Source organism: Pteropus alecto, unplaced genomic scaffold (genome assembly GCF_000325575.1).
Source record: "Pteropus alecto unplaced genomic scaffold, ASM32557v1 scaffold338, whole genome shotgun sequence".
Lineage (NCBI taxonomy): Eukaryota > Metazoa > Chordata > Mammalia > Chiroptera > Pteropodidae > Pteropus > Pteropus alecto.
The window spans coordinates 2,053,678-2,071,647 of record NW_006441995.1 but is presented as its reverse complement, the minus strand read 5'-3'; the positions used below and the strand labels follow the sequence as shown (position 1 = coordinate 2,071,647).

General features: G+C 31.3%; 1 protein-coding gene across 6 annotated transcripts in view; it reads left to right on the top strand.

Moving 5' to 3' along the window:
- The window catches only part of RICTOR (RPTOR independent companion of MTOR complex 2), a 100,499-nt gene that overhangs the window by 74,888 nt on the left and 7,641 nt on the right, over window positions 1-17,970 (top strand). For 2 of the 6 annotated variants that reach the window (XM_006919501.2, XM_015595323.2), the window contains 16 exons: window positions 1,203-1,338; window positions 1,728-1,927; window positions 2,069-2,195; window positions 2,566-2,730; window positions 2,894-2,970; window positions 3,412-3,490; window positions 4,528-4,637; window positions 5,096-5,183; window positions 6,394-6,486; window positions 6,833-6,939; window positions 7,469-7,698; window positions 9,673-10,681; window positions 10,984-11,055; window positions 13,955-14,132; window positions 14,894-14,978; window positions 15,793-16,026. In XM_006919501.2, coding sequence (XP_006919563.1) covers window positions 1,203-1,338; window positions 1,728-1,927; window positions 2,069-2,195; window positions 2,566-2,730; window positions 2,894-2,970; window positions 3,412-3,490; window positions 4,528-4,637; window positions 5,096-5,183; window positions 6,394-6,486; window positions 6,833-6,939; window positions 7,469-7,698; window positions 9,673-10,681; window positions 10,984-11,055; window positions 13,955-14,132; window positions 14,894-14,978; window positions 15,793-16,026 — 2,990 coding nt within the window. Of the gene's footprint in view, window positions 1-1,202; window positions 1,339-1,727; window positions 1,928-2,068; window positions 2,196-2,565; window positions 2,731-2,893; window positions 2,971-3,411; window positions 3,491-4,527; window positions 4,638-5,095; window positions 5,184-6,393; window positions 6,487-6,832; window positions 6,940-7,468; window positions 7,699-9,672; window positions 10,682-10,983; window positions 11,056-13,954; window positions 14,133-14,893; window positions 14,979-15,792; window positions 16,027-16,419; window positions 16,927-17,970 lie in introns of those variants that run through there. The other 4 variants (XM_025052151.1, XM_015595322.2, XM_006919503.3 and 1 more) reach the window with 4 other exon arrangements.

Here is a 17,970-nt window from a genome sequence, read left to right as displayed (position 1 = left end):
ACATAATTAGGACATAATGTTTTCCTCCCAATATGATATCCGTTTTTAATATTTCATTTGTAAATATTTTTTGCATCTGACTTTGGAGGGTTAGCCATTCTTTCTGCTCTTAACACTCTTCTTAACTAGGTTAATGTTCTTCGTACCTTCTACAAAACACACTAATATTCATAACAAATACAGCACTGCAAGCTACTTTCTGTTCTCTAGTACTCTGGTGCATTTTTACTGCTTCTGAGTTTAGGCTAACCAACCACCAGTACTGATCTCCTTCGATAAGACCCTTATTTTATGTTTTTGAGAAGTTCATGTCATTAACATTATTATATTATAATTTATATAATATCATATTATTATATTAGATTGTATTTATCTACTGATGCTATTTAACATTTCTATATTAAGTTTTTAGAAATATATAGAACATATATATTACATTGGAATAAAGAAGCATATAGCACTAACCTTCCATACTCCTTGAAAATAGAGATGAAGTCTCATTCAACTTTGTTTCTCTAGCTCCTAGACTTGGCACATCTGTTGGACTGGATTATGGTGAATGAAATTAAGTTGAACTAAATTAAGTGGAATCTTAGAACATAATGTTGAAAACTATAACATTGAAATATCCTAAATTATGTCTATAGCTTCATAAATTTAGTTGCCTAAATTTTACATGCAGCTTTTGTATTTGGCTTTTTGCGTATTTGTGAAAAACTGACAAAATCATAGGGTAACATACTTACAATTATCCAATATAAGAATATTTTATAGAGCCATGGGACAGTATTCTTCATAAAATACAATAGAAGAATATTTATGTCCTGGTGGCCTTCTTATATTTATTCAACCTTATCTTTTAGCTATGTTATATCTAAATATAACATAGCAGGAAAAAGATGCATTTTTCCTGCTAGCATCTTTGTTCTCCACAATTTCTTTCAGGAATCCCACCATAAAATTTTTATTCCGCAAAGATATTCTTTACAATGAAGGGGTTTTGGGGGTTTGTTTTGTTTTGTTTTGTTTGTTTGGCGTGTGTGTGAGAGAAAATGTACCAAATGTGTTTATTAAATTTTTTGCCATCTACCTTAGTGGTTTAGAACCAAAACATTCAAAACTTTATTTTCATAAGCTATGGTTAAGATCCTAAAATGATTGTTTGGTTTCTTACTTTGCTGCTAATTTTATTTTCATCTTAGGTTTGTACGAAGACTACTTTATTTTTACAAGCCCAGCAGTAAATTATATGCCAACCTGGATCTGGATTTTGCCAAGTCCAAGCAGCTCACAGTTGTGGGCTGCCAGTTTACAGAATTTCTTCTTGAGTCTGAAGAGGTAAAAAGGACTTTGAATATTTTTCAGATCAAATGTTTTTTATTGAATTTGCTCCTTTTTATTTCTGAATATGCATAAACTATATTTAGAAACATAGGGAATGAGCACAGACCTAGATTTGAATCCTGACTTAGTCACTAGTTAGTTTTGTGACTTTGGGCAAGTAATTTGCCTTCTAGAAGTCGTGGTTTTCTCCTTGTAAAATGGAAGATAATACCATCTCCATGTAGCATTGTGTTGACTGGGATTAAAAACAAGTACTCAGTGATTGATATTTGTTATTAATTTCATCATTATCATTAAATTTGGGGGGGCTTGTTTATATTTGATTCTTCTAGTTATAGACACTAAGTTCATTTCCAATAATATCACAATGTACTTGTTTTTAGGATGGGCAAGGATACTTAGAAGATCTAGTAAAGGACATTGTTCAGTGGCTCAATGCCTCATCTGGAATGAAACCTGAAAGAAGTCTTCACAATAATGGTTTACTGACTACCCTTAGTCAACACTACTTTTTATTTATTGGAACACTTTCTTGCCACCCTCATGGAGTCAAAATGCTGGAAAAATGCAGCGTATTTCAATGGTGAGTAGCCCTAGAATTTGTTTCTATTTGTCATTAAACACTTTCTTTTAGAAATTTTAAAATATTTGCTTAATTAATAAATCAATACAGTAACTTCTAGCAACCTTCATTATTTGCATCCCTCCCCCCCTTTTTTTTTAGTCTTCTTAACCTTTGCTCTTTGAAAAACCAAGATCATGTGCTAAAACTGACGGTTTCTAGCTTGGACTATAGCAGAGATGGATTGGCTAGAGTCATTCTTTCCAAAATCTTAACTGCAGCAACTGATGTGAGTATAACATAGGCAGTAAAACTATATTTTTAATAACAAGTTAATTCAACATTTTATAAATTTTAACTAAGTAAAATTAATTATAAGTTATAAGAATGTGGGATGGAATTTGAGTTTACTTTAAAATTTTAGTTCCACCAAAGAACTCCATACAGTAGCTATATTTTTATATAAAGGGGAGGATGCACCTAGATAGAAACAAATATTTAATTTTACTAGCACTAAAAAAATATATCAAGGGCTAGACTTTCAATTTCAATTTTCTGCCCTTTTCAAGTAGCAGAACTGTCCTAAAATAAAGTCAAGTAGGTTCTCTCTGGCGCAGTTTGTGTTTTCCTTTTTTTAACATTCTCATTTATCTCTGTAGGCCTGCAGGCTGTATGCAACAAAACATTTAAGAGTATTATTGAGAGCTAATGTTGAATTCTTCAATAATTGGGGAATTGAATTACTAGTGACCCAACTACATGATAAAAACAAAACAATTTCTTCCGAAGCTCTTGATATCCTTGATGAAGCATGTGAAGACAAGGTGAAGATTCATTATTTTATAATAAAATACTTAGACATCAATTTTTATTAAAATATTCAGTTTTAATAGAAAGTTATGTGAAATTGTATAAATATAGGTGTTTTGGAGTAGAGAATTTACTATCTATACAATTGTTAATTTGCCTAATAATTATTTATTTTAGGCCAATCTTCATGCTCTTATTCAGATGAAGCCAGCTTTATCCCACCTTGGGGACAAAGGTTTGCTTCTCCTTCTGAGGTAAATTTTAAGTAAATTTTTCTTGTAGTTATGTTTTCCTTTGTGTTCCCTCTGGCAGTGTATATTACAACTGGATTTAAATATGAAAAGGAAGATGTGAAGAGTTTAGCTGTTAGCTTCTGAAAGAGACCTATTTTAGAATCTCAGATATCCCTTTAATATTAAAACTCTGTCTTTTCATTGTTTTTGTTAATGTTTCTTCTACATTTCCTATGCATTTGATGACATTTTCTTTACTGTGATCAGATTCATGTATTTTTGCAAAGATTGTGAAAATGTATTAGTAATAGAAGTTATAATTAATAGTTGATCTTTTAGTTTTAGGAAAGAGCTATTTTTAAAGTTTTTTAGCTCCTTAAATATTTTTTGTTTGAGATATTTTAGTCCTTAAACATTTTTTGTCAGACTCAATGTTAAACTCTTGCTTGTTTTAATTTACAGATTTCTATCCATTCCAAAAGGGTTTTCCTATTTGAACGAAAGGGGTTATGTAGCAAAACAGTTGGAAAAGTGGCACAAGGTAACTTTCTATTGAATAAGGTTCAATTTATGTGTTTTTATCTTGGGAAATAGATTCATAAATTTGGAAGATTTTATTTTATCATCAATATTTTGAAACTAAAGAGTTTGAATATTTAAATATATGAAGTTAAGTCTAAATTCTGTATAATTATTTGTATTTGCATTTATCTTTTTTTAAACTACAGTTATAGAAAACTTCATTTTGTGTACATTGAAATTTAGATCATCTCATTCTCTTTAATTTCTGCATAGTACATTACTATATGAATGTACCTTAATTTTTACAACCACTTTCATATTGATGTGTATTTAGATTGTTTCTGACTTTTTAGTTTTGTAAACAGTGTTTGATGCATATTCTTGCATATTTATCTTTGCATACTTTTGCAAGTATGTCTTGTGGCTAAATTTGTAAAAATATAATTGAATCAAAAAATCTTATGAATTTAAATTTTGGATAAATACTGCCAAATTGCTTTCCAAAGAGGTTCTACCAATTCCTTCTAAAAACTTTGAAGTGAAGATCTTTTGCAATAAAGATGGCAGTGTGATTGACTCTCAGTTTAAAGAATTTAAAAATTTCCCAAGTTTTAGTTGGAAACATTTTTTACTTTTGACCTGATTTAAATCAGTGGGAAAAGATACTACTTTTTACCAAAAGGTACTAAAATGATATAACTCAGTTAATTTCCTTTTTAAAATTCCTAGTGAATATCTTCAGGGTTTAATATTAAGAAGCTAGTTTTTTTTTGATGGAGAGATTCAGATGAGCTGAACAACAAAATTATTAACTTACATCGACCCAAAAATATTAATTGAAAATGGGGAAAAAAGATGAAGCAGAAATATTTTGGGTATGATAGAACATTATCATTCATAATATCATGTTTTACCTTTTTCAAAAATTTATTAAATTACATAAACAGATGTTCATTTTTCTCATATTTATTCTCTAAGATTTGCTAGGTACCTAACATATTATAAATTTAGTGAATTTATGATACTAAATATAATTAAAACAATATTGTTCTCTAGGAATATAATTCAAAATATGTTGACTTGATTGAGGAACAACTTAACGAAGCACTTACTACTTATCGGAAGCCAATTGATGGTGATAACTATGTTCGTCGAAGTAACCAAAGGTATCCAGTTAATGGAATAACTTATTGCTGGTCCTCAATTTTAAAATTTAAAACCAGTTTGCAATGTAATTAATTCCCAACATTTTCTGAGTACTAAGATATTCTATTTCTTACACTGACATAGGAAAAATCTTCTTAAAGAACAGCATTTATTGCTCAGAAACTTCAATGGCATTCATAGCATAATGAAAGTACCCTTACTGATTTAGCATTCAGGTACTCTCCATGCTCTTACCTTAGTCTCTTTTTAGTCTCAGCTCTCCTACCATTACTCTGAGACCAGATAAACTATTATTTTTCTAGAAAAGTCTTCATGCCTTTCTACCTCAGTATTTTCATTTATGCTGGGAGACTATATCTAGTAATTCTGTTTATTTAGTACTTTATTACTAGTCATTGTTTTAATTAGCATATTTAAAATGAGCCAATAGGTGTATCAATCATCTTTATTATACTAGATTACAGCGTCCTCATGTCTACCTGCCTGTACACCTTTATGGACAACTGGTACACCACAAAACAGGCTGTCATTTGTTGGAAGTACAGGTAAAAATATAATTTGCTTATTTTAAATAGCTACAATAATAGAAAATAGTCTTAGGATCATTAGGATCTTTGCAGAAACATCACAAAAGCCTTAAGGTCAGTGGCATAATTACTTCTAAAGCTGTCCATGTTATAATTGACTTAGCCAGTCTGTGTTTGTAATACTTAGACTAGCTTGATATTACTAGCTTGAGTGCATTTTCCTGAAGTACGTGTCACCTTTTGCAAAGCTAATTTGTTACATAGGTTCGGTAACCCACTGAAAGTCTGAGTTCTCTTTATAGTTTGTTGGGGAAGTTCATGTCCTTAGTAAAAACACACTGAAAAACTGAGTTTTTCATTCCTCTTGTTGGGAAGTTGAACCAAACCTGATACAGATTCAGTTACCTTTGGTCAGCAGCAAATTACAAGTTGTTTGTTAGTTCCTCACTATTCTTGCATACTTCATGGACTGTTTAAGCAAACAGTTTTTTGAGGATAGTATGCACACCAAGTTTATGGCTGTGAATGTCTTGCAACTAGATGTTTTCAGTAAATATAACCTTTTTCTCATGTTAGAAATAGAGAAGTATTTGTGTGTATGTCCGAACAATTGTAATCCAATAATTTTAGTTCCTTTTTGTATCAGTGTTCATCTCAGGAGCAAAAATTTTGCATAAATATAGTGTATAGTTTCATGTATTTCTGTAGTATGTCCATAAAGACTTGGGACACATATTTTATATTAATTTTTTAAAACTTCACTAAAAATTTAAATGATTTGTACAGTGTGTCATTACCGATATTGTATGATAAAATCTTGGCATTAGTTTACTATTTTCTATTTAAAAGAAATAATGGTAATTGTGACTAACATTTTTGTAATACTAGGTACCAAGTACATTGTTAAGCACTTTATATGTAATAATTCATTAAATCAAACTTTATGAGGCAGATACTGTTATTATCCTTATTTTTGAAATTAGGAAATCAAGACATGGGGAGATTAAGTAACATGCTTAAGGCCTCTTAGCTAATAAGTACTAACCTTAGAGTATGAACTCAGAGCTCATGCACTAATGCTGCTTCTTAAGAAATTTTACATAAAATTATTTTAGAATTTTAAATATGCAAAATTTACAAAGTGCAAACCTTAAATAGCCTTAAGATATAATGAGAAAATACATTAAAAACAATTATTACTCATATGATTTTCTTTTCCTTTCTCCAGAATATTATTACAGAACTCTGTCACAACGTTCGTACACCAGATTTGGATAAATGGGAAGAAATCAAAAAACTGAAGGCATCTCTTTGGGCTTTGGTTTGTAATAAACACTTGTATAAGATCTTAATGTTTAGATTTTTTTAATTTCCCATTAATATTAAATAAAAATCTTATTATTTGGAACTTGTTCTTAGGTTTATATTCTAATACTAAGATTGTTCCTGCACATTTAAATATTATTTTTAAGCTGGAAAATAAATGATTAAGCTATTAATTTTCTTGCTAAGGGAAATGGAACATTAATTCCTAAGGTTTCTTATTTGAGTTTTTTTCACATTTTTTCCCTCTTTCATAAATGGGGTTAAAATTTTTGTTTTCTGGCTAGCTTTCCAAATCTCCTGAAAGAGTTCTTTTGTAATATAAGTGATTTCTTTTCTTTCAGGGAAATATTGGCTCATCAAATTGGGGTCTCAATTTGCTACAGGAAGAAAATGTGATTCCAGATATACTAAAACTTGCAAAACAATGTGAAGTTCTTTCCATCAGAGGGTATGTCATTTAACTCAGAAATATTTCTACCGTACATATATTGTTTTTCACAAATGGTGTGAAGAAAAAGTATTTGAGGATTCAGAGTAGTCTAGTAGAACTAGTCACCGAAAGTCCTAGTGATAGAAGATTTTTAAATGCACTAAATTAAATATATTTAATTTGTCTTGTTTAATATTATTGTTTTTATCATTATAATATTGAAGTTTATCTTGCAAGTAAATAGTAAAAGTGTAGTGTGTCCAACAGCCCTGATATTCCATATTTATCCTAGAAAAGCTAATAATAATGTTTTTTCCTAAGATTGCATTATGTTATTATAAATTATTTCTTTATAATTAATATTTTTATTAGGAAGATTTTCATTTTATTGCTTGTAATTTACTCAACTCATTTTAATATATTTTCAGTTTTTAATAGTTTTTTGAAAAAATTAAAATCTACGTATAGCTGACTCATATTTTGTGGTTGTTTTGAGAAATCTCAGTGTGAAATAATAAACTGTCATTACTACATCCTTTATATACAGGACCTGTGTATATGTGCTTGGGCTCATAGCAAAAACCAAACAAGGCTGTGATATTCTGAAATGTCACAGCTGGGATGCTGTAAGGCATAGTCGCAAACATCTGTGGCCAGTGGTTCCGGATGATGTAGAACAGCTCTGTAATGAACTTTCATCTATCCCAAGCACCTTAAGTTTGAATTCAGAGTCAACCAGCTCTAGACATAATAGTGAAAGTGAGTCTGCACCATCAAGTAAGTATCATCACAGGTTTTATATAAAGTTAGCCAAAATTAACATTTATATTTGTAATCTGAAAATTTAAATGTATTACTTTCCCAGTTTACTTTTTTCAAAGACAATTTGGCAATAATAGCCTATGTTAGAGAATGCATATCTTTTCACAACAGAATATATAGCTTCCAATCTACATTGTTCTCTCTCCTTGCTTTCTAAATAGCTTTGGAAAATAACTACTTCAGAGTTAAATAATAAGCCATGTGCCAGAAGAATCATTCCCTTTGTTTGTCATAACATCTAATAAATAAATGTTTATTTGCCTACATCCTTCATTTACGTAGTTTTTTATTTTTCAGATACAGAGAGTGTTGAACCAGAATGTGTTTGTTAAGAGATATTCACATGTTCATTTTTAAGAGAAGAGCTAAATTTTAAAATTATATAATGAAACTGTTTAAAGTATCAAAAATTAATTAAATAAAAAACAATTTGTGATTTTCAGCCCTGCACTAGTAAGTGTGTAAAATTTGAGATATGGTTCTTTTTAAGAAGATAGTGCAACATTTATCAAACCATATTTCACCAGATCTAAGATGCCATGAATTCTAAGATGCACTGGTATTTTATGTACCACTAAAAAAGAAGGAAAAATTCTGCCTATTAAATTAGGACGTATCACTGATTGCAAGATGCATCCGGATTTTAGAGATATTAAGTGTGAAAAATATTTATCTTAAAATTGACAGAATACAATTGGAAGTAATGCATTTTGCAGATTTATTTAGGATTTCATTTTGCCTCCTTTCAAAATATATTTGAAGTAGTTTATAGTTATTCAACAGAAAAGTTAAAAAATAGAAATAGTATTAAATCTCATGTATGTCATTAGATACCTGGATTGTCTTTTATTAGAGTTAGGTACTAAATTTAGATGAGTTAGTACCTAAGACCAAATGAGAAATAAACATAATTGGTTTAAACATGAATTTAAAATGTTATGAGTTGGTTCTTTGTAAGTATATTTTAAGATCAGGAATTTATTTATTATAAGATTAATTTCTCCTGCCTATTGTGATTCGAAAGATAAACCACCAGGAATTGTAGCAACTAAGTGAACATTTATGGTTGAGTCTTTTTTTTTTTTTTTTTTAACTTTATCCTGAATTTTTGGAGGTTTTGGAAACCCACTGGAATAATGAAATTTCATGTAAGCTGATCCATGAGTTCTGTAGTTTTTTTTTTATTTTTTGTTTTTTTGGTTTTTTGTTTTTTGGAAATAGCAGAACCACCTCATAATGCGATAATTTTTAATTTTATTCAAGTCCAAATTCTGGATCTCAAGAAAGCTCCCCCCCCACACACACACACACAATATTTTTTATTGGTGAAATTCAAAATAATTGAGTACAGTTTTTTTGTAATACAGATTCAATAGAATGAAATTCTTTTTTGGGGTGGGAGACGGGGAACATCATATTAATTTCCTAAGAGGGCTGCCACAAAGAAGTACCACAGATTGAATGGCTTAAAACAGAAGTTAATTCTCTCACAGTCTGGAGGCTAGAAGTCCAAAATCAAGGTGTCATCGAGGCCTCAACCCTCTGAAATTCTGGGTAGAATCCTTCCTTGCCTCATCTTACTTTGTTGTGATAGCTAGCAATCATTGGTGTTCTTAACTTGCAGCTGCATTTCTCCAGTACCTTTTATCATATAGTATTCTCCTTGTGTGTCTCTCTTCACATAGTCTTCTCATCTCTTATAAAGACCCCAGTCATATTGAGTTAAGGGCCCACTCTTCTCCATTATGACCTCGTCTTAACTAATTACATCTGCAGAAGGCCTGCAGTTTAACCCTTTATGGCTCAGCAGTTTAACCCTTTATTTTTGAAAATTTTTATCCCATATGACAATTAAACAAAAATTTCTTGAACTGTTTCACTAATAGTTACTATGATTCCGTTAATCATTTTTAAATTCTTTGATCATAGGTATGTTCATTATGGAAGATGACCGGTTTGGCAGCAGCTCTACTAGTACCTTTTTCCTTGACATCAATGAAGATGCAGAGCCAGCATTTTATGATCGACCTGGACCCATAAAGGATAAAAATTCATTCCCTTTCTTTGCTTCTAGTAAACTTGTGAAGAGTCGTATCTTAAATTCACTTACCTTGCCTAATAAAAAACATCGTAGTAGCAGTGATCCAAAAGGAGGGAAACTGTCATCTGAAAATAAGACAAGCAACAGGCGGATCAGAACGCTTACGGAACCTAGTGTTGACTTTAATCATAGTGATGATTTTACACCCATATCCACAGTACGGAAAACATTACAATTAGAAACTTCATTTGTTGGGAATAGGCACATCGAAGACACTGGTAGTACTCCAAGTATTGGAGAGAATGAATTAAAATTCACCAAGAGTCTTGGTACAGAGAATCACAGAGAAAACACAAGCCGAGAGAGATTAGTCGTAGAAAGTTCAACGAGTTCACATATGAAGATACGTAGCCAGAGTTTTAATACAGACACTACAACAAGCGGCATAAGTTCAATGAGCTCAAGTCCTTCACGAGAGACAGTAGGTGTAGATGCTACGACTGTGGACACAGACTGTGGAAGTATGAGTACTGTGGTAAGTACCAAAACTGTTAAAACAAGCCACTATTTGACACCACAGTCTAACCATCTTTCTCTCTCCAAGTCAAACTCAGTGTCCCTGGTGCCTCCAGGTTCTTCTCACACAATTCCTAGAAGAGCACAGTCCCTTAAAGCACCCTCTATTGCTACAATTAAAAGTCTAGCAGATTGTAACTTTAGTTACACAAGTTCTAGAGATGCCTTTGGCTACGCTACACTGAAAAGATTACAGCAACAAAGAATGCATCCGTCCTTATCTCATTCTGAAGCTTTGGCATCTCCAGCAAAAGATGTGCTGTTTACCGATACCATCACCATGAAGGCCAACAGCTTTGAGTCCAGGTTAACACCAAGCAGGTGAGCAAATATTTAAATATTTATTCATATATTTAAAAATGAACAATAATGGTTGCATTTTGACAGACATAAGTGTAAAGCATCAGCCAGGTTTTACATCTACACTAGCCTCAGAACTGACCTTTTATAATTGTTTACTATGGTAGGCTGAAAGCTCCTAGTTACCCGATATGATTTGAAATGGATTCTTGCAGCCGCGAGGGGGGAAAAGACACTCCTTTAGGCCCTGAAAGTAAACCTATATGCTTTGCAAGGACAAACAAGTCACGAGCTTTTTTTTATTTATTTCTCGCTTCTGCAAGGATCGATTTTAAAAAGAAGCATGTCGGGGGAATCAGGAGCTTAAGACCTACAATAACAAACAACCTTTTCAGGTAGGTCAATTTAAGGCTCCAAAAGTTGACCTTTTTTTTTATCTTTACGATAACTGGAAATTTCAGCAAAATTCTTTTTAGTTTAAGTAGTTGTTATTATTAAGTAGGAATTTAATGAACATTAAATGAATTACTTGGCCCTCAGGATTCAGCAATACTAGTTTGTCTGACTCAAGAACATTTAGGGGATTTCTGTCATGTCTAAAGATTATAGCAAGCTGGTCAAAGTAAACAATTTAGGTAAGCAATGTTAAATTTGTTGTAAAAATTTCAGTACCTACCTCATTCTTAGGCCAAATACTTCTAAAAAGTTTTTCAGTTTTAGATTATTTATTTAAATTTATTTAGTATTCGTCAAGTACTGAGAATAGTGTTTAACATATTAAGTATTCAATAAAAATTTCCTATTATCATAATTGATAATCATGTCTTTAATCCATTTGGCTCTTATATAACCAAAATTTTAATCATATTAAGAAGTTATTAGGCAGATTTGTTTCAATAATGCTAACATATTTAGTAGAAGGGGTAGCAGGTAACCAATTATATCCCCCTTGGTAGAATTTCATAAAATATGCAGTAATGTCTCATCTATCTAGGACTCACAGGCTTTGGCAGAACAAAGACAGGCAAACCTCTCACCAGCTCACCAGTATAAACTTATGTAGTAAAGTTCATGAATTTTATTCAAAGAATTTACTTCTGACCCACATTCAGAGTTTATTAGGATTTATTCTAACAGCTTGGATATTAGGTTTTCAGGCCTATAAAAGCAACAGTTAGAAGCTGCTACTGGTAGGCACACCATAACAGGAAAGGACAGTTGATAAAATTGGTAGCAAAGGAGGAAACTTTTATACTACAACAAAGTATTTGAAAACTCAAGGGCTACAGCAGCCTGCTAGGGGCACTAAATAACAGCACACTGAAATAAGCATCTTACAGCTCAGTACACTAGCCAAAGTGCTGTTAACTCTGAACCATCCAGTTAGGTTTTTTATGTCTCATTGCAGTAGGCATTTCTTCTCAAATCTTACCCACGTAAAGCACAGATAAAAAGTTACAGTGCTTAAATATTCATAAGAATAAACCAGAAAGACAGTTACTCCAAATCACTTATTCCTTATCTAGTCTAGGTTCTTAGGATCTTATTTCCTATATTCTCTGTTAGAACAGGAGAAAGAGATTTGGAAATTTTATTCCTAGAGTAAAATACCAAGTCATTGGCATTGTAAAGAATGATTTTGATTTCTTGGAAGGAAAAAAAAAATAAAAACAAGAAGCAGTCAAGAGAAGGAATAGCTTATACAAAGGGATGAAGGCATAACAAAACTTCACATTCATCAAATCTTCATTTATTCTTTAAATTTTATGTAGTACTCACTGTATACTAGGTTCCATGGAGGAAAAAATTGTGTCAGCATAGCCTTTCTATTCCTATTTCTATTCTTTGGTTAGTTCAGAGAAAATGAAAACTCTAAAATAATGGCTTGTAATTCAGGCTGAGAAGATTTTTTTTTTCCTTATAAAATTGAAAGAGTAGGCATACCGATAACCTGTGTTAAAATGTATAGCTTAAATCCAGCAATCCTGTATCTCACTGAGATGTTTCGTGGCATAGTAGAAAAAACACCAAAGTGTAGGAATCCTTAATCCTTAGTTCTAATCCTGGCACCAAGTGAATGAACTCAAAGTTCTATAAATTATACTGTAATATCTCATCTGCTTGGAATTCAATAGCTTTGCAAACCTCAGCAATCCAGAACAAAGCCAGAAAAACCTTTAAGTTGCTCACTGTTATAAATCTATTTAGTCAAGTTCATGAATTTTGAAATATCTAGGCTTCAGTTGCCTCATCTAGTGGAGATTGGACCAGATCAGAAGTTTTAAGCTTTTTCAATGTTGCTTTTTAAGTAGAGAAATCCTTCTTTAATTTAAGAAATGTTTCTCTGGAAACCTAATCTGTAGAATAGATAAATTGGAGCTACTCTGGTTGAAATAGGGATTGGGAAGGTGAGTAATCCAATAATTCTTTCTGCCCACTCCAGCAGTCCTTGAGCTTTATGGAGTCAAGAGGTATAATAAACACAAATTAAAAACCATTGACCTATTTTATGAATTTTTTTGTAAATTTTAGTTATGAGTAGTTTTAAGGTGGACATTAGTAGAAATTAAAGTGGATTTTTTTTGGTGATAATCTTAATAGCCACTGTTTATGAAGCATTTATTTTGTGTGCTTTACAAAATAATTCTTTAATACCAGACTATATTGTTAATGTTTTAAATTACTCGGGTTTACAAATAGCAATGTACATATACTGTGGAACCTTGCCTGGTGCCTTGTATGTATAAAGCAGATACCTAGTAAATATTTGAGCATGTCTTCTAAATGAATAAGAATCTGTATAAGGAAGGTGTATCTTATGGAAATATCAGTGGACTATACTTGTTATGGAATCACTAGTAAGGAGTGCACTAAGGAAATGTTAGTGTTTCATATAAGGCTATCTCTTGTAATATTTGGAAATGATAACAATTTTTGCTACTTTGTGTCTGTCTTCTGTGTCACATAAATCTTATGTTGATAAGCACTGAAGTATTTACCACACAAAGAATAAGTAATTCTTGTTTTTCATAAAAGTTATATTAAATAGAGTTATTCCTGAGAGACCACAACAGTTGTTTTTGGTAACAGTTAGCATTACTGATGACCTTTTATATATCAGTGTATAATAGCTAAATATTTTTAAGTATTTATATATTCTCAGTAAACAAGATAGCACAATTTAGTACTTGAATACTTATCTTTTATGAAGATGTGAAAATAAATTATAATTTCTCTATATGATTAATATTACAAATCAAGAAACTAATGCAAGTGTTTTTTATGGTGTTATAGGTTCATGAAAGCTTTAAGTTATGCTTCATTAGATAAAGAAGATTTATTAAGTCCTATTAATCAAAATACCCTGCAGCGATCCTCCTCAGTGAGGTCCATGGTGTCCAGTGCGACATATGGCAGCTCAGATGACTATATTGGTCTTGCTCTTCCAGTAGACATCAATGATATATTCCAGGTATCGTAAATACTTTTGTTTTCTTATGAGTTGGTTTCCTGTTTTTTTTTTTTTTTGTATGCTATAAACTGCTTACTAGGAATTATAGAGTGAATTTGGAGAAGGTAATTTTTTAAAGAAAATTTTATGACAATTATTTCACCTTTCTCATCTTTCTCTTATTTAGTATCTTCAAGTCCCCAGAACATTATCCTTCTCTGCCCACACTAAATCAGCATCTTATTTGATTTATCAGTGTATTCTCTATAGAAATTCAGTGAATTCTTAACTTTGCCTTTGAGTCACATTTGACTTATTCTTTGTTAATTTTTTAAATTGAAATATAATTAACATATTGTGTAAGTTTGAGGTATAAATATAGTCCTCTTTTTTTTAAAATTCTTGATCCTATTTATCCCATACAGGGCAGCCACATATTGTGTCTAATGGTATAAGATGGTCTTATCCTGTGACATACTCATAGATCTTTAGGTGATAAATAGTACTGAAGAACACACATTTGCTCAGAAGTCTAAAGACATTTGGATAAATTCTAAAATAATTACTTTAATATCCATTTAAGTCACCAAGAATAAATAAGGATTTGAAGAGTTACTTGTTATTTTGTCAAGTTTTGGTAATTTAACTTTCTTCAATAAACTTCTTCAAAGGTTTATGTGCTAGAGTAATTCTATTTAAATTGCATTTTATTTGATTTTGCTAATATTCATAAAGTAGAGTTCTTTTATAATAAGACTTACCATGATTAATATCTGTTTTAGGTAAAAGATATTCCCTATTTTCAGACTAAAAACATACCTCCACATGATGATAGAGGAGCAAGAGTTTTTGCCCATGATGCAGGAGGTAATGCATGGTTTTGTTTTCATGAGACTTCTCTTTATATAGAAAAGAAAAATTTTTTAAAAGAGAGTTAATTAAAAAGAAAGTTCTTTTCAGTAGGATGACACTATAAATTCAAGTATACTTGTAGGTCATCTTTAAGATTATACCAAATTAATTGAGTCAATTTAAAATTAAACCACAATTTGTGTGTGTGTGTGTGTGTGTGTGTGTACATGAGAGTCTTAAAGTGTTTTACTAACTAAGTACCCAGCCTCTAAGAAGACAAAAACTACATCAGTTACTTCTGTTTTAAAAAAATAATATATGAAAAATTTGTAACATTAATCCACATAGGCTAAGAAATAGCCATTTCGGCAAAGGAGAGAGAGAAAAATGTACTTATATATTACATGGTCTCTCTTTGTTATGAACTGTAATACTTTAATGAATATGTGCATATCAGCCACAGGTTTAAAGCTTCATAATCTTGATTATTTTTCTTAAGTACCTCATTAGACTCAGAATTATTACTTTTCACATAAGTATTAAGGATAATCGAAATGATGCCCTAATTGTATAATCTCAATTTTCTGTTTTGTATCTAAAACCTCATATTAAAGTAGTACAAACATAATGCTGACTTTAATTATTTTCTTAATTAAAGCAGTTTTTCTTTTTTCTTCCCAATTAAGGTTAGATTTGGAGTGATAAAAAGAATTGCGTTTTTTTTTCTTGTTTCCCCTTCTTCAAAATTTCATGTAGTTTAAGGTGCCTTGAAAGAAGTGTCATTGATACTGTTTTTATCAGGTTATGTTTTATATTTACTTATGCACAGGTCTTCCATCTGGAACTGGAGGTCTTGTAAAAAACTCTTTTCACTTGCTACGACAGCAGATGAGTCTTACGGAAATAATGAACTCAATCCATTCAGATGCTTCTCTGTTTTTAGAAAGTACAGAAGACACTGGACTGCAGGAGCATACAGACGATAACTGCCTTTATTGTGTCTGTATCGAAATTCTGGGTTTCCAGCCCAGTAACCAACTAAGTGCAATATGTAGTCATTCAGGTGAGTGAGTAGTCCTTCTAGATGAATTCATCTGAATTTTAATCTACTCCAGTCACAAGTCATCTCCCAGCTCTATAGATCATCCCTCTTACTCTATTCTCAGTACCTCAACCTTAGTTCAGTCACTTAACATCTCCGTGTTGGAATGTTAGTGTTTCAGTCTCCAATTCTGGTCCTTTCCAATTCCTTTTCAGACTTTTGCCTGGAATTAATCTCTTGAGAGTTATTTACTTGCTTGCTATTCATGCCCAGCACACAGATTCTTTGTATAATTTGTCTAGTGTCTTTTTTTTTCACCATTCTTCTCTCTTACAGTTGACATACCATTACTGATTGACTTGAAGTTTTTAAACAAATTGTGTTCTTTTGATTATGCTGTTTTCATAATTCTAGGCATGAAAGATATGTTTTTCCTGTTGTTTCCTTGCTCCTCCTCCTCCTCACACACATGTAAGTTCACACATGAGCACACTGTCTATTTGGCAGATCCACCTGATCTTAAGTGTCGGGACTATTTTATCTGCAAAGTTTTCTCTAACTCTCTTGAGTTAGATGTTTACTGTCCTTCCTCGCTACTCTTCATTGCCTTTTGTACATAAATCTCTTTTGGTAATTATTGCTTGGTTATTTTTTTCCTTCCACTCAATAAGTTCTTTCAGGTTATGGTCTGTTATGTCTTTTCTTTTTCATAGTTCTAATACCTAGCTGCATACTGCTTTGTATAGTAGGCACTCAGTATGATCTTATTGTGCTCTAAAGGAAAATCTTGCTGACTTTCTTCTATATTTGCTGCTGCCCAAGAGAATTGGTTATCAGGAAGTTATTAGAGAGATAGAACCCCTCACAGAAGTTCTTAATTTTTTCATAAATAATTGTTTCAACATTTCCCATAAGCAACATTGAGACTTACCATTTTCTGATAGAAAAATTTAGCTTATGATTTTTCTGAATTAACCCATATTGATTTATATATTTTTTTTGTTTAGAGCTTTTTATTCTTTCCCCCATGCTTCATGTCTCCATTTTTAATTAAAATATAAGCTAAGCTAGAATATTATTAAAAATAGAGGAAATGATGAAAGCAAATAACCACAGTCAAGCAAAAATTGATTATATGGATAAAATGACTTAGATTATGGAAATAATCTTGACATGAAATGTCTTGAGTAAAAACGTATGTCTAAGGTTCATTATATTAAATACTTCTTAAGAGAAAATGGAAAATAAAGGTCTTTAAAGGTAAATTTCATTATCTGAATATGCATGGTTTTGCCTTCAACAGAGTTATAAACTCAATTATTTTCCATGAATAAGAAAAAGTAGGCCTACTAGCTATGTTTCTTCTCCTATTTCCAAAGGATTTTAGTTCTCCTTGTCCTTCCGATTTATAAATAGTACACTTATTTTGCCCACATGTTCTCTGAAGTTTCCATTTAACTCATGTAATTATTTCATTTAAAAATTTTATTCATATGATTTAGCATGTTACACACACACACACACACACACACACACAAAATAACACACCATATGTAGGACATGCCTTCTCTTACCATTATACTTAAGATGCTGTTTCTCATTGCCAAATGGGATAATTACTATATTGGAACTTGGCTTAGCTAGAGAAATTATTATTTTTTTTAAACAAGAATGAATTAAACCTTTAGAAATGTGATGCAATTCTAACAGTTTAGAAATGTTAGGAGTAAAGACTGGTTAAATAAATTAGTTTATACCTTTTTAGAAGCATATCAGTTGAAGTATAACTTTCTTACTGTTATGTTGGAACATTTTTTCATTATACTCCCTGGGTAGCTCATCAGCTGAGTCTAAAATATTTTGGCAATGGTTTTATTTTTAAATCAACATATAATTTGAGTAGCATGTTTTACTTTTGAGTGCCTTACAGACATATGATTTCCTTAATAATCAAAATTTTAAAAT